General features: G+C 57.4%; 3 protein-coding genes across 6 annotated transcripts; 1 reads left to right on the top strand and 2 right to left on the bottom strand.

Moving 5' to 3' along the window:
• Positions 1-52: 52 nt before the first annotated feature.
• VPREB3 (V-set pre-B cell surrogate light chain 3) lies at positions 53-2517 on the bottom strand. The gene is made up of 2 exons (XM_063416266.1): positions 968-2517; positions 53-732 (listed from the first exon to the last, which is right to left on the bottom strand). Exons 1-2 carry the CDS (start codon positions 1014-1016, stop codon positions 404-406), a joined length of 378 nt encoding a protein of 125 aa, XP_063272336.1. The 5' UTR covers positions 1017-2517; the 3' UTR covers positions 53-403.
• Positions 2518-2851: 334 nt separating this feature from the next.
• Positions 2852-6823, top strand: C19H22orf15 (chromosome 19 C22orf15 homolog). Of its 4 annotated transcripts, none has more exons than XM_063416263.1 (5): positions 2852-3022; positions 4068-4154; positions 4399-4524; positions 4806-4880; positions 6352-6823. In XM_063416263.1, exons 1-5 carry the CDS (start codon positions 2998-3000, stop codon positions 6471-6473), a joined length of 435 nt encoding a protein of 144 aa, XP_063272333.1. In that variant the 5' UTR covers positions 2852-2997; the 3' UTR covers positions 6474-6823. The 4 variants fall into 4 exon arrangements, with proteins under 4 accessions (XP_063272333.1, XP_063272332.1, XP_063272331.1 ...); XM_063416262.1 differs by having other exon boundaries at positions 5259-6823; XM_063416261.1 differs by having other exon boundaries at positions 5241-6823.
• CHCHD10 (coiled-coil-helix-coiled-coil-helix domain containing 10) lies at positions 6824-8261 on the bottom strand. The gene is made up of 4 exons (XM_063416265.1): positions 8103-8261; positions 7829-8012; positions 7485-7632; positions 6824-7087 (listed from the first exon to the last, which is right to left on the bottom strand). The coding sequence occupies exons 1-4, from the start codon at positions 8156-8158 to the stop codon at positions 7068-7070; spliced, it is 408 nt and encodes a 135-aa protein (XP_063272335.1). The 5' UTR covers positions 8159-8261; the 3' UTR covers positions 6824-7067.
• Positions 8262-14289: the final 6028 nt, after the last annotated feature.

Raw genomic sequence — 14289 nt, 5'->3', positions numbered from 1 at the left:
CCTCCTGCCCACCCCCCCGGCCCAGGTACACACAACACGAGCCGTGGGGATGAGGGTTAACCTTTATTACAGGTGAGCCAAACTCTGCGGAAGCCCCTGCCAGGTTGAGGCCACCTCGTGCCAGGTGCTGGGAGAGCCCAGGAAGGCCAGGCCGCAGCAGAGCCCTCCATCCTCCCCTGCAGCAGGAGGCCCTGGCTGCCCTGCGGCCCTGGCGGGCTGTCTGATGCCCCGTGGGGGACGCTTGGGGACAAAGACGAGGTTGCTGCACCTCCCAGCACCAGGCAGCGCTGCGGGGCCCGCTCAAGCATGCAAAGATGGATTTTTCCCACCCCTCCCAGGACTGCTGCTCTCCCTGCATGTCAGGGTCGCCCAGGAAAGCACGGAAAGCTTTAGTTCCCCGTTTCTAGAGCCATTGGAAGGCAGGTGACAGGGAGCAGTAGTAGGTGCCGTTGTCATCCTGGCAGGCAGATGCGATGGTGAGGATGCAGGTGTTGCTGGCGAGGTCTTTGGTGGCCGAGAAGCGGTCGGGAGTCTTGGCAGGCTTGTGCATGTCTCGCTCGGAGTTGTAATAGAGCAGATACCTGAGGGAGTGCCCGGGGCGCTGCTGGTACCAGGAGATGCCGAACTGGCTGATGTTGTACTCGGAGCTCAGCGTGCAGAACAGCCGAGCCGTCTGCCCGGGCAGCACGAACACGGAGTGCGGCTGGGTCAGCACGGGCTGAGCCCTGGAAGCTGCACACACCAAGGGTGCAGTTAGTGATGGGCTGAGCCGTGTCCCCCATCACCCTCAGCCCCAAAATGTCCCTCGGCTCCCTTGAGGCAATGCCATTACCCAACTGCTGTCCTGCTCAGGGCATCACACAGCCCCAGGGCAGAACTCAAACCAACCTCCCCTTGGGCAGCCCAGGCCTGCTCTCCACCCTGCAGTGCCCCCCAACCAGAGCTGACTCGGCCATGCCACCCTTACCTGTGCCCAGCGTCCCCACCAGCAGCAGGACGGTGAAGCCCAGGGCCATGGCAGGAGGCAGAGGAAGGGAGGCTGTTTCAGAGAGGGTCTGGGGTGCTGCACAGACCCAGGGTGGTGCCGTGGGCCCTGGCGGGATGTATGTAAATGACACAGGGGGCTCAGGGACTCAGCTCCCCGGGGCTGCTCGCTCTGCTGCAGCTGGGCTTCAGGGAGGGGGTGAGAGCCAGGCACCTTCACCCCAGCCCATTTCCTTCAGCTGCACCAACACAGCCACAGCCCACCCCAGCACCCCTTGCCCTGGGCAGTGCCATCGCTGACCATTTCTGCTGATGAGAGAAGCAGAGAGGTTTCCCTGGGGTCTCACACTCAAGCCCTCTGCTGCCAGGCAGGCAGGAGGCCAGGAGCCTGAGCCACACCATGCCAAGGATGCCCTGGGAGGCAGCAGCCCGGGGGCCACCAGGGACAGCAGAAGATGGGGGAGGCAGCTGTTCCATCACAGAAGCAGCATAAGGAAAGTTGCCACTCCCTTCATGCAGCTCCATCACTGTGACAGGAATGACTTGGCAGGGTCTCAGCATAACTCACAGCAGGGGCTGGGAGCTGCTGAGGGAGCTGCCCCTTCACCAGGGCACCTCAGGAGCAGCAGCCATGGGCAGCCAGGCAGGAGGCGTGTCCCCAGGGAGCAGAGGTGGCTGCAGCACAGCTGCTGCGGAAGGACAGCAGACCGTCACAGCCAACGGCCACCGGCTCAGCGGGTGTGCAGCCCCTTTTGCCTGGGACACCTGTCACGGGGCCCAGGGACACTGTGTCACACGGCCACCAGCCCCGACTGGCCTCAGCAGTGAGGGCAGCAGGCACTTCTCAAGTGCCAGAGCCCATGAGTGCCTCCTGCCCTCCACAGGCAGGCCCAGCCCCTGCCAGGGCCACCTCATCACCATCCAGGGACAGCCACTCCCTCCCCCTGCAGCACCCACAGAGGCCCCCAGCCAAAGATGTTTGCAAGTTTGCCCTTGCAGGTATCAGCAGTTTGTGTTTCATGCAGCCAGGGCCCTGAGCTCTTGCAGGCACAAGCACACTGCAGGTACAGCTCCAGCTGTTGCCCTAATTCTGCAAAGTGCTGGCAAGATGAACACGAGTGTCCCTGCACATGTCCTAGGGGAGGAGTGTCACACACACACACACACCCCTTGTCCCAAGCTCTGAGCAGGTCATGGATTAGACTGACTGTGAAATGAAACCTGGTGAGGAAAATCACCTCCTCACGCAAAGAGGGGCACTCCAGAGAAAGGGAATTTGTTCTCAGAGCAGCAGGAACTGGATAATGCAGCACATCAGTGTTGTTACTGGTTCCCACCATTCTGACCCTCCCCATCTGCTGAGCAGCCCAGGGACATGATTTCATCCATATTTTCCACAGGAAAAGGGGATGATGCTCCAGGGCCCTGACTGCAGGGCACTTCCACAGCAACATTTGGGCACCAAACAGAAGATGCAGCTGGCACACGACCATGTGCACCATGGGGCTGCAAAACCCCACTGCCTCCTGCTCCAGAGTAGGACCAGCACAGGCAGGGTCCTCAGGGAGATTTTCCAGTGGCATCCAGTCATGTCACAGCGGAGGCCAGCACTTGCAGCAGTGCTGGGCTCAGTTAAGAGCAGGGTGAGCAGATGTGGCACCACCACAGCCCAGATGAGCTGCAGGATAAATGGGGAGAGGAAAGGAGGGGGCAGGAAACACCACGAGACTACAAAAAGTGTGAAATTCAGAGCATCGGGGACCACACGGAGCAGGCAGCCTGCCCAACAGGCTGTTGTTTTAGCTCGGCCCTTGCTCTACCTCCCCTGTCTCCCCCCGCAGGAGGCTCGAGAATCTGCAGGGGCCATTCCCTGTTGCTGGGCGATCTGGCTACTGAAGCCACAACAGCGGCGGTGGGGACGGAGCCTGCGTGTCCCGGGCTCTCCAGCAGCTCCCAGCGCTGCCCGCATGAAGGGAGCCGGCCCCGCAGCCCTGCCCCGGGCACAGCCGCACCATGTTCGCCACAGTGAGGTTCGGAGGTAGGTGGGGAAAGCCCCGGCCCTGCCTCAGCCCTGCGGCCAGCCAGGCCACCCTCGTCACCCCCACAGGGGACAGGGAGGGACACTGCACCTGGTGCACAGCAATGCCCAGAGCTTAGGGAGCAGGCAGGTGAGCTCTGCCAGGGCACAGCAGCATCCTGCACCTCACCTGCTTTAAAAAAGGGAGATCTATTACCCCTGCACTCCAAATCATGGAGGAAAACCACTCCAGCAGAACTGAGTTAATCACGGGGAGGGAGGCTGGAGGTGAGGATGAGTTCCCAGCCTGGCAGCTCTGGGGAATCCCCAGAGGGGGCCCTGCTTATCTAGACACAACCAGAAGAGCCCTAGGGCACAAGTGCCAGGTGCTAGCAGAGCTCCTCTGTCCTGGGCTGTGTGGGAAGGGTTCCCTGACTCAAATCCTGGCTCTCCGTTTCAGAGAGCAGGTATTTGTGGGAAGGAATGAGCAGCCCCTATCCTGACCTCACCCAGCTGGCTGAAAGCCTTGGCCTGACCCCAGACACTCGTGGCTGAAGCCATCAGACACACAGTCCTAAGCCTTTGCTCCCTTTGCTATTTGAATTGGAGCCCCAGGTCTGACTACTGACGTGTGTCAGCCCTGGGGGATTTCTCAATTGTGACAAACTCGGTCAGAGTTCATGGCCAAAATATCCTCGGGTGACTCAGCCACAATCTCCAGCTCTTTCCCCTTGTGACTGGGACCAGCTTGTACACAGGGACTGGCAAGGACCAGGACTCACTGCTTTTTCCTGCTCATGCTCGATGAGACAAAGCTGAAGGACAGAGACACTTCATAAATCAGAACCATCTTCTCCCCTTGACCTGGGGCACACTCAGCACCCACTGCCAGCAGCCGTGGCTGTAATGCAGCTGCTCAAAGCCCTGCTGATGCCACGTGGGGATCCTGCCTTTGCTGGCCACAGCGGGCACCTCCCAGCACCTGCTGTGCTTCCTGCCATGCCCATGTGGTCCCTGGGTTTGGGGTAATCCTGCTCCAATCTCAGGTCTCATTCCCTGTCTGCAGCCAACCGCCAAGAGTTTGTGAACCTGCTGTGCCGTGTCCATACCCTCACAGGTCACCTGAAGAAGAAGTGTCAGTGCAGGCCTGAAGGTACGAGTGCTCTGGGCTGGGGTCACTGAGGGACTGCCACTCACCTGTAGAGGAACAGCAGAGGGGAACAAATGGGCCACAGAACATCCCAAAACACAGGGAACGGGACAGCAAACCTCCCGCTGCCCAGATCTCAACAGATTCTGTTCAAAGTGTAACTGGCCAAGGAAAATACCTCTAAACCCCACAGGCTCACGTTGGCCAACAGGGGCACTCTGGGTTTCCTTCACATCTCTTCCTGCAGACTGCATCGATCTGGTGGATGAAAAGGGCACCCTGATGAACCTGAGCAAAGTGGAAAATCCTGCATCTGAATACGCCAGTAAATACCTACAGGGAAGGCAGCGCTACATCCTCATCAGAGTCGTCCGTAAGTTCCTTGTGCACACAGCCCAGCTCAGCCTCTGGGCCAGGGAGGCTCTGCTCTGGGGGCAGGGGGGAGAGGGCTCTGTTCAGCAGTCACTTGGACACAGCACAGAAGCTCCAAGGACACAGAAGCCAGCTTGGATGAAGAGCTAGAATTGAGCCTTTGTCCAAGAGCTGCTCCAGGGGAGAAGGAACTTTTCCTGGGTAGAACCACCTGCCCCAGTTACAAGCCTTCAGTTTACAGCCAGAAGAAAGACTAATCCATTTCTCCCATTCTGCTGGCAGGAGAAGAAAACTCTGAAGCCACCTGCTATGAATCCTTGCTAGAGGACCTGGGAAAACATTACCCTGACCTACCAGGTAAGAGTCAGGCACCACCTCACCTCCACAGAGGAGTCAGGGGTGCAGGCATGACTCCTGTTCTCACCTCAGCCCTCATATAGCACCTGTGGGCTCCCTGTGCTCCTTCAGGGCTCTTATGGCTGTGGACAGCAAATGCATTCAGGCATCAGGGAGGGGACAAGCAGGGTGTGCAGGACCCCTCCTAGTTTAAAGTGACACCCCACACTAGGCAGAGGCCTGCCTAGCTTGTCCCCTTAGCAAAGAGGGTCATCTCCTTGGAACAAACAGGGAACCCTCAAGTGTCTCTCCCAGGCTGTAGTTTCACAGGTTAGCAGTGCCTTTAACTGACCAAACAGCAGGAAAAGACAGCTCTAGAAGGGCTTGGTCACTCCACAGATCAGCTGCAGCGGCTCTCTGGAAAGATCCAGAAGACAGACCAGAGGAAAAACCAGAGGAGGTCTTTGCACAGGACGCAGTCTCACACCAGCATCCGAGCCAGGAACAGGAGCACCTCACACAGCAGGAGGAACTTGGAACTCAAGAACACCCCTAAATGAGCAACAGGCCCATTACCAGTCACACAGGCAGCACAGCCTCCACCAGGGCCAAACACCTCCCCATGTACTTATTCCCAGCACAGCAAGAGCCCCCTGCTACTGAGCCCCTCTTCCTGCAACCCCCTGCCCCTCCCAGCCCCAAGCTGCACCCCGACAAGCCAGGCAGACCCAGCACACAGCCAGGCACAAGCACCATCCTCCTGCTCCAGGGGGTCTCGTGTTCCCACGGCACTCCCCAGGGACAAGAACTGCACTCCCATCACTGGATGGGTCTGTTCCCACTGCACCACTCTGGAGTGCCCTGCAGGGACTGCCCACTGCCATCAGCAGGAGCTGCTCCAGAGACGGGCACTCCCCACACCTGCAGAAGCAGCACTTTGCCAAGAGGGGTCAAAGGCAGGACACACCTGCTGCAGGTGCTGCTGGTTCTCCTTAACAGCTTCTCCACCAGAGCAACACACCAAGTCTAGTATACTTATTTCTTAAAGGGAGCTGAACAGCTGCAGAGAGGCTCCTCCCTGCTCACACAGCACAGCTCAGCACATGGAGCACTTGGACTTTAAATCTCTCACATGTGCTTTTTCACTTGGCTGCCTCAGGAGAACACAAGACACCCCTGACAGGGCCAGGCACAGCTCAGGACATCTCTACCAAGAACTTAAGACTGACATTTATAAGCGACAGGACTTTTCACACCAGCCTCCAGTATCTGCTAACAGCATCTGCTGCCAGCATTTACCATCTAGACTTGCATTTCCTCACAGATCCCAGCAAGTGCTGAGAACTTGTCCCTTATTCAACAGTCAGATCAAAAGGTTAAAAGACTCATTCTGCCAGGAAAATTGCATCAGTTAAGCACCTGCAAGTGTCCTGGTTTCACTGCTATGCCACTAGAACTCCATCTGAAACCTCAGAATTCCCTCTTACGCCAGCAGGAGGAACAGGGTGTCCTGCTGGAGGCCAACAATCACGAGGCTGTGCTGCCAAGGTGACTGCAAGAGGAAAGCAGCCCCAAACTGCACCTGATGCCAATGACCTTGAGAGCATTGCATAACCTGCTAAAGCTTTAGAGTCAGATCAGCCAACTGGATCCCACAGCCAGACAGGTCACACTCTCTTAGCTATGAGGTCAGGACAGGTATTCAGGAAGAGGCTATCTATAGAAAAGTAATTTGTGACTGAAAATACCGTGGACACATGTTGCCTTACCTGTCTGCAGCCTCTCCTCTGGCTGGAGGGCAGCCAGTGTCTGGATCTCCTCCTGCCAAGTCATGCAGGCACAGTCCTTGCTGGGCTGTACCCCCTGTTTGCAGGAAATACACACTTGTGCCTTGTCCTTTGGCTGGTAATGTTTTGGCAGCTTAATTTTAGCTTGAGAACTGAATAAAGAACATGCACTACTGATAGGTCCAAACAAATTCTTTTATTTCTCTGTAATAAATACAGCACTAAGTGAATACTGAAGACCCTTGGGTCCAACCATTCCTTTCCTTCCCTACTAGTTCAGAAGTGAATTACCACTAGAATAACTCCTGTCTGGTCAGTCTGCTCCCTCCAGCTCATTCGCTCATTCCCTGTCTGTCCTTCCATCCCTGTGGATAGCAGGGCTCTACACCATGATCCTCTTCCCTACGAGGGGCCAAATTCTTCACAGGAGAGAAGAAACACCTACAGGGAAGAAGCAGAAGTTCAGCATTAGGTACATGTTCCAGCAGCTGGAGTTAAAAGCTGTCTCACCCAGGGTAACCAGATCATGATCTAAGTATGACAACTACTTGTACCAAATGCAGCAGGAATTAGAGAATCAGCCAGGGAGAGCAGCAGGCTTCCCATGGCAGCAAGAGTGGACCCTGTAACAAGGGACCAACAGCTGACCTTCACAGAGACATGGTCAGAATCACTTCTCCTTCCCTTTCCAGCTACCTGCTGCTCTTCAGGACACAGGAAAGACACAACTGCTTCTGACTCAAAGCCCTAAAGCACACTATATCCCTAAAAGATCGCTTCTGCAGCTGAGGTGCTCTGCTGGCAGCAGTTCCCTCCCGCGGGGACAGGGCACACTCACCATTGCTGTACTTGCACTGCTTCAGGGCCTCGTTGAAGCCCTCGCACAAGGTCAGGTCTCTCTGGTTGGTGGCGCACTCCAGGAACTGCTTCATCTCATAGTGGCAGGGTCCGTACGGAGACTGCTGCTGCATCACGGGCCGGGGCTCCTGCGGCCACGGGCCCGGTCAGGGCGGCGCGGCGGCAGCGGCGCCTCGGCCAGCGCGCTCCCGTCCCCCTGAGCGGGGACGGCTGTCCGTCCGTCCGTCCCTCCCACCCGCACGGCCCCGCTCCCCTCTCCCGCCGCCCCTCGGCCGCCCCCTCGCCCAAGGGCGGCCCAAGGGCACAGCCCGGCTCCGCTCGCACCTGGGCGGGCGCCGCCGCCTTGGCCGGCTCGGAGGAGCCGCCGCTGAAGACGCCGGTGATGGCGCTGCCCACGACGTGTCCCACGGCGGAACCCACGGCCACGCCGGCCGCCGTGCTCGCCATCTGCGCCATCAGCCCGGGCTGCGCCGGCTGCGCCGCGGGAGCCGGGGCCGGTGGGGCCGGGCTGCGGAGAGAAGGGAGTCATGAGGGGGCGGCACAGGGAGGGCAGTGTGCCCGGTGTGCCCGGTGTGCCCGCCGGGCCGAGCGCCGGTACCTGGCGTGCGCCGGGGGCGCGGCGGGCCGGGACACGCTCCTGCTGCCGCGCGCCATCGCTGTCTACGCGCCCCGCCCCGCGCCCCGCCTTAAGGGGGCTCGCGTCCCCACGTGACGCACCGCGCATGCGCACACGGGAGGCCGGGGCCTGGCCCCGCCCCGTTGGGGGAAGGCTCGGCTCCCTCAGCGCGCATGCGCAGAAAGCGCAGCGGGGTCTGCGCAGCGCCCGCCGCTCCCGGCAGAGGGCGCGCCAGGCCCGCGGGGCCGGTGGAGGAACCGCTCACCGGGCACGGCACCGCCGCCGGGACAGGCGCTCCCGGCGCCCCAGGCCGCGCTCACCCGGCCCCGCTAACCCGGCCCCGCTAACCCGGCCCCGCTGCCGCATCCGCACCGCCTCGGAGCGCCCCGGACCGTGCCTGCAGCGCTGCCCCGGGCGGCGGGGCCGCGGCCGGACAGCCCTTCCAGGGAAGGAGTTTTCCCGAATGTGCAATCCCAGCACCCCCTGGCACGGCTCGGGGCCGTTCCCCCCCGAGCCGCCCCTCGCCCCGGCGGGAACAGAAGGATCCCCCGCTCCATCCGCCCCGGGGCCAGGGCCGCAGGTGCGGGGGCAGCAGAGCTCCAGAGGACGGGGCCGGGTTCTCGGAGGGGCTCCTGCCGGCTGTGGCCAGGCCAGGAGAGCAGGAAGGGGCTGTTGTAAAGGGCAATGGACGCGGCTGTGGTGGAGGGTAAGGAGGGGCTGGGAGGGAAGATGAGCACTCCGCAACTGGGGCAGAGAGAGGAGGCTGCCAGGCAGGAGGGAAGGCAGGAATGATGTGGTCTAAGGCAGTGCCCAGCAATACAATTTTTGCAGCAGCCCTCTGGATACAAACCAGGAGATCAAGGAACAGTTTGCAAGGCGTGGACATTGTTGGGCAGTAGGAATCCATGAAAAGATGATGATGAGCCCTCAAATCATGAGGAGACAGGCTGGACGACGCCAGTTTTACCTCCAAACCAATTTCCTGACAATCATCTCTTCCCTGGCAGCCCTGCTAGGCTCCAGGGCTTCTGTGGGTCCGTGTCTCCTCAGCGTCTCCTTGGAATGGGCCTTCCATCTTTGGATGTTCCTTATGCCCAATGGAGAGAAAGACATTTCCAAAATTGAGAAGGATCCAGAAGATGTCCAGGAAAAAAAACCCTCCCAGCTATGTCATGTCTCTAAGGCTGCGTTGGTACATTCAGCAAGTAGTGAAAAGCAGCTCTTCGGGCTGGTTCATTGACTGGCAGGAATTAGAGTGCTAAGTCACTGCAGGGCTGGCAATTAGCTGCCGTGGAAGTGTTTTTGTAGAGTCAAATTTCCAGCACGAGGGGAAGAGAAGAGCGTTTGTAAAGCAAGCGGCCCCTCGGAGCGGGCGGGCAGGGGGAGCTGCAGCTCCCGCGCTCCTGAGGAAAGAAAAGGATTGTTCTTCAAACAAACACCATATGAGGGACAACACCCCCAAATCCTCCCCTCCGTGGGACTGGGGAGCTGTCCTGCCCCGGGAGCCGTGCAGTGCTGCTTTCAGCTGGAGCAGCAGTATTTTACACGTCGTGTTTCTCTGCCTGTCTTTTCCCACGGACAGAGAGCTGAGCAGCTGTAAAAGCAGAGGAATGTCACTGGAAAGGCCCTGCCTCAGCAGCACCTGCGCTTTTTCCTTTTCCCAGGTGTGCATCCTGGAGAAGTGTGGTTCCTTTCCTCGAAGGGAGGAAGTGTGGCACTGCCCGGACCAGCCACGAGAGCAAACAGAGGTCCTAGAGACAGGAGAGAGAAGGGCAGGAGGGGACATGAGGGTGACCTCAGGGAGCCCCTCGCTGTGAGGAAACTCAGCTCTGCCAGCGTGAGCCATCAGGGTGTGGGGCTACCACACCACAGGCTCCTTCCCCTGCTCGGTTATTCCTGGCCGTAGGAAGAGGCTCGGCATGTGCCAGAGGGAGGTGAGGACGGACTTGCAGGGGGCACGGGGAATGCCAGAGCTCCAGCCGTAGGAAATCAAGATTCATTAGTTCCACTACGTGCAGAACAACTTGCTGAAGGAGCCCGGGCTTCAAGCTGAGCGCGTCCCTCTCGGCTGTGTCTGGGGACCTTTGATTTGGTTAATTAGACACAAAGTTTTTCTGTGCGGTGGGAGGCCGGGTATGCGCTGAGCAGCGCGGCTACCCGGGGTTTACTAATGAGATAATTTATTGTGGCTGTCTGGGAAGCTGAGCAGCTCCACCCGCGCACACACCGCCCGCCCCAGCCTGCGCTCCCGGCTGCAGGGGCCTCGGCTCCGGAGGTGGAATTTCGGTGTCAGGTCTCGCTGCCTTCCTCCCACCGGGGGCTTCTGCACCAGGGCCTCATTTACATCTAAATAGCCTTGCGACAATTTTCACTGTTTGACCGGCCAAACTTCCTAATTCCGCTATTTTTCGCCCTAAATTTGATCTTTCATTCAATGAAGCAGCTTTGTTTTGCCTCTCTCTTTTTCCCTGCTCCAGGTGTTCCTTACACAGTTCAAGGGCTTGCCTACACTTGAAGGCTGACTCTGGATTTAGGGACATATAAATCTAAAAGACAGTAACTAATTCTTGAATATTTCTGGAAGCTTTTACTCAAAATCAGTAATTTCTGACTAACTTGGTGCCCTGGCTGGCCGGTTCATCCTCCTGTTAGCAGCAGGAGCAGGTAAAACAAGGTTTGTAAAAGGCAGCTCTGTTTTTTCAACAGCTTTCTCTCCACTGCTCTAAAAGGAACTTACAACCTCCCCCTCCAGAGTCTGCCTCACTTAAATCCTCTCGCTGTCACAGCTGAAATGTGGCTACAAAGAGATGCAGGAATTCCCCCAGCGTTTTTCTCTCCAGGGTTGTTTCACAGGTAAGGAATGCAGCAGACAGGGGCCTGTCCCTGCGGGGGCACGGCGGGGCTGGCGCTGCCCGCACAGGGCTGTGCCCAGGGGACAGTGACACCGCCGTGTCCCCTCCTGCCGAAGCCGCGCTGCGGGCGCGCCGTGCCCGGTCCCGGCGCCACCGGAGCCTCCCGGGCGGCGGGGCTGAGCTCGGGGAGCCCTAATTAGAGCGTGCAGGGGCAGATCCGGGTGTGCTCCGGCTGTACCTGAGCTGGAGCTGTTTGGGTTAGCAGCAAATTGCACGGGATGATTGCTCGGGGATCTGGGCAAGCTATTCAAAGCAGAAGAAAGTGTCTGATGAACTCGCCAATGTTTTTGTTTGTGGACAATCCCCCAAAAAGGCAGAAGCAAAGCCTCCCGTTCTTACCAGTGTGTTTGGTTCTCAAAATTACTCCATGAATCATTTGTGACTGAGTGTGTGCAGTCGGTGGGTTTCTCATGTCCTCCTTTTATTTTGTTCTTTGGGCTCTAGTTAGTCCTAAATTGCTTGTGCCCAGTGGCTGATTTCAGTCCCCACGTTCACACAGAGCATTCAGGCCAGAAGGAAATATGCAAGAACAACCTTTTTATCCTATACAGTTTTTAGCAAGCAGAGTTGAAGCCAACTAATATTAATAATAATAATAATAATAATGATGATGATGATAAAAAAAATTTAACGGGCAAGTTGCTTCCACTAAACAGAATTCACAGATTTTTCGTGAGCAAAGAGCACATTTCCCACAGGCCTGCCTCCCCACAGCTCCCCAGGGGATAACAAAAGAGCAGTGTCATGGGCAGGTGACACTGTGGCACACAGCCCTGTCTCACGCTGGGTGCCACAGGCTCCGAGCACACTCCCCACACAGACATCTTCCCCTCTGCATCCTTGCTCCGTTACTCTTTAGCCAAAATACAGCTCCTGAAACAAAGTGACCGAGCTGCAGGAGTCGGAGATGAGCAATGAGGGGAAGGAAAACCCAGAGTGCCTGACTGGGGGAGCTGCAGATGGGCAGAGGTGGCTGCGAGGGAAGGGAGCAGCGCCCACAGCAGCACTCACGGCAGCACTCACGGCAGCACTCACGGCAGCACTCACGGCAGCACTCACGGCAGCACTCACGGCAGCACTCACGGCAGCACTCACGGCAGCACTCACGGCAGCACTCACAGCCTTTCAGCTTTCAAGTCCCGTGCTCCCAGGATCTACATGCCATTTCTTGGATGTGGTTTGCCCCGAGGGCAATCTCAACAGCTGTGAAGCTTCAACAGATGAACGATGTAGTTTTCGATAAATTTCGCCAAGCAAAGGAAAGGATTTTAACTCGTTCATGCTAGCCCACTTTTGGTCTGAAGGCTCTTCTGGACCCCAATCCATTTGTCTTGAGTGTTTCTTGTTTGAGCCCCAGGCACACCTGAGGTTTTCCCCCTCAGAAGAGGCTTCTCTCCATGCCCGTGGGTCCTGGGAGGTGCAGGAACACTCCTGCCTTTACCTGTGCCACGTTAACCCACTCTGGTGGAGGAAGGTACCAAATGTGGGTGCCCTCAGCTCCTGCTGGGGAGAGGAGAGGACGTAGAAAGACAGTTTTCCAAATCTCCTCGTGGCAACTGCATCTTGGAAGTTCCATTTCCTTTGTACTCACACTTCCAGAAGTGGGACTTGTGCTCCTGGAGTCATGGTCTCATCCCAGCTGAAGGCTGATGCCATTAATTGTAACTGAGAGAGGAGTTTTTGTGTTCCTGAGTTCTTCAGTAACAGAAGTCGAGAAATTACCTCTTCCAGGACACATCTGGTGTATCCTCAGATCACAAGGAATGTGAATTCACCTGCTGTACACAGGACAGGACAGCAAACCTGAGTCGGAGATAAAAAGCCAGCTAAAAAGCCAGCATGGGTTTTTTTGGTGCATGTCAGAGGCTGTGACCTTTGCTGCCCCTCCTCTGGCTGGGATCTGTCAGGTGGTTTCAGGGAGTCTGAAGCAGCAGGCTCACAGCCCTTGCAGGAGATAACAGTGCTGAGTGAGCCCTGGAGGGGTCTCACACCTCTACAGGCTCCCTGCTTCACCTGTCCAGGCTTTACCTTCAGAGTCCAGGCTCAGAGCTGGGCATTTCCTCCTCACCCAAATGTGTGCCCAGAGGCCATTCCCTGCTGCTCCTGCACAGCTCCCTGGCCAGCCTGGTTCCCCTCTCTCTGCAAACACCCCCAGACAGACAGCAAACACCTCCAGAGAGCTGCCCCCGTGGTTCCCACAGAGCTCTGGGGGGCACTGAGGGAGTTTCCCTGCAGTGGAACAACACAAGACCAGCTACAGAATGGAGGAGGGGTCTGTGTGTGAGGCCCATGACCTTCAGGAGACTCTTAGCACCAACCCATGAACAGCTACGGCCTTGAACCACAACATTAACGTGACTGCCCACCTCCCACCTCTCCCCCTTCCCAAATGATGACACAGTTCATGTGGCACCCAGGGAGATCTTGTGAGGTGCTGCAGCCTCTACACAACAGTGCACAGACACTGTGGTTTGGGGTCTTTTGTCCCAGCTCTCCAAAATGTTTAATGAGTTTTAGTCATCATGTTGCTCTCCCTTTACTGCTGAGACTCCCCAGCCATCAGCTTCCAACAGAAATTTGTCAGACAGAAACTTAATATTGGATCCCATCCTTTCCTTCTTGTAAAAGAAGCCAGTGGTATCTCCTTTTCACATGGAGAGTCAATAACCCTTGCAAATGCACAGGGCAGCCTGGTTGTGCACTCTGATTTCTCCTGATTTCTGCTGAAATGCTTTTCTTTCAGTTGGCATCTCCACCAGAGCGCTGAGCTCAGTGCAGGGTCCCTCCATGGGCTCCTCCACAGGAGGGCTGCAAACATCCTCCTCTGAAGGAACAGCCTGACCTTTAGAAAAGTCCGGGGTCTGAGCAACCCCCTCAGCTCTCTGGAAAGGCTGGACACTGTGGATGCTGTGCTGGATTCATTCCCAGCCTTGTGCAAGCTCTCGTGGTGCTCTTTTGGGATGGCTCTTCAGAGTGTCTGGGTGCTTCCCTGGATCTGAGGCTTCCACGGGGAGTTTGTGACAATGCAGTCTCCAAGTTGCGGCCCAAGAAAAAGTGGGAAAACTCTTTGGGAACTGATCTCTGACTGTCCAAGCAATTTATTTCAGTGGCCTTTGTTAGTGCAATGCAGTGTGTGTCACACAGAGCATCCAGGGTAGCATGAGCTTCGGATGGCAGGACATGGCATCACTGCTGTGCAGAGTTACTGCTGGGAGAGGCACCTTGCATCCCAGAGGGAGCCAGGGGTGCACTCACAC

Source organism: Prinia subflava, chromosome 19 (assembly GCF_021018805.1).
Source record: "Prinia subflava isolate CZ2003 ecotype Zambia chromosome 19, Cam_Psub_1.2, whole genome shotgun sequence".
NCBI lineage: Eukaryota > Metazoa > Chordata > Aves > Passeriformes > Cisticolidae > Prinia > Prinia subflava.
This window is presented reverse-complemented; position numbering and strand designations above follow the sequence as displayed.

Excerpts from the sequence above, each read along its gene's own strand:
- VPREB3 (XM_063416266.1), bottom strand. The coding sequence starts at position 1,016 with ATGGCCCTGGGCTTCACCGTCCTGCTGCTGGTGGGGACGCTGGGCACA. Across the intron at positions 733-967 it reads GGTGGGGACGCTGGGCACAG|CTTCCAGGGCTCAGCCCGTG; the intron begins GTAAGGGTGGCA and ends TGGTGTGTGCAG.
- C19H22orf15 (XM_063416261.1), top strand. The coding sequence starts at position 2,998 with ATGTTCGCCACAGTGAGGTTCGGAG. Across the intron at positions 4,525-4,805 it reads CATCCTCATCAGAGTCGTCC|GAGAAGAAAACTCTGAAGCC; the intron begins GTAAGTTCCTTG and ends TTCTGCTGGCAG. Across the intron at positions 4,881-5,240 it reads ACATTACCCTGACCTACCAG|GGCTTGGTCACTCCACAGAT; the intron begins GTAAGAGTCAGG and ends CAGCTCTAGAAG.
- CHCHD10 (XM_063416265.1), bottom strand. The coding sequence starts at position 8,158 with ATGGCGCGCGGCAGCAGGAGCGTGTCCCGGCCCGCCGCGCCCCCGGCG. Across the intron at positions 8,013-8,102 it reads GCGCCCCCGGCGCACGCCAG|CCCGGCCCCACCGGCCCCGG; the intron begins GTACCGGCGCTC and ends TTCTCTCCGCAG. Across the intron at positions 7,633-7,828 it reads AGGCGGCGGCGCCCGCCCAG|GAGCCCCGGCCCGTGATGCA; the intron begins GTGCGAGCGGAG and ends CCGTGGCCGCAG.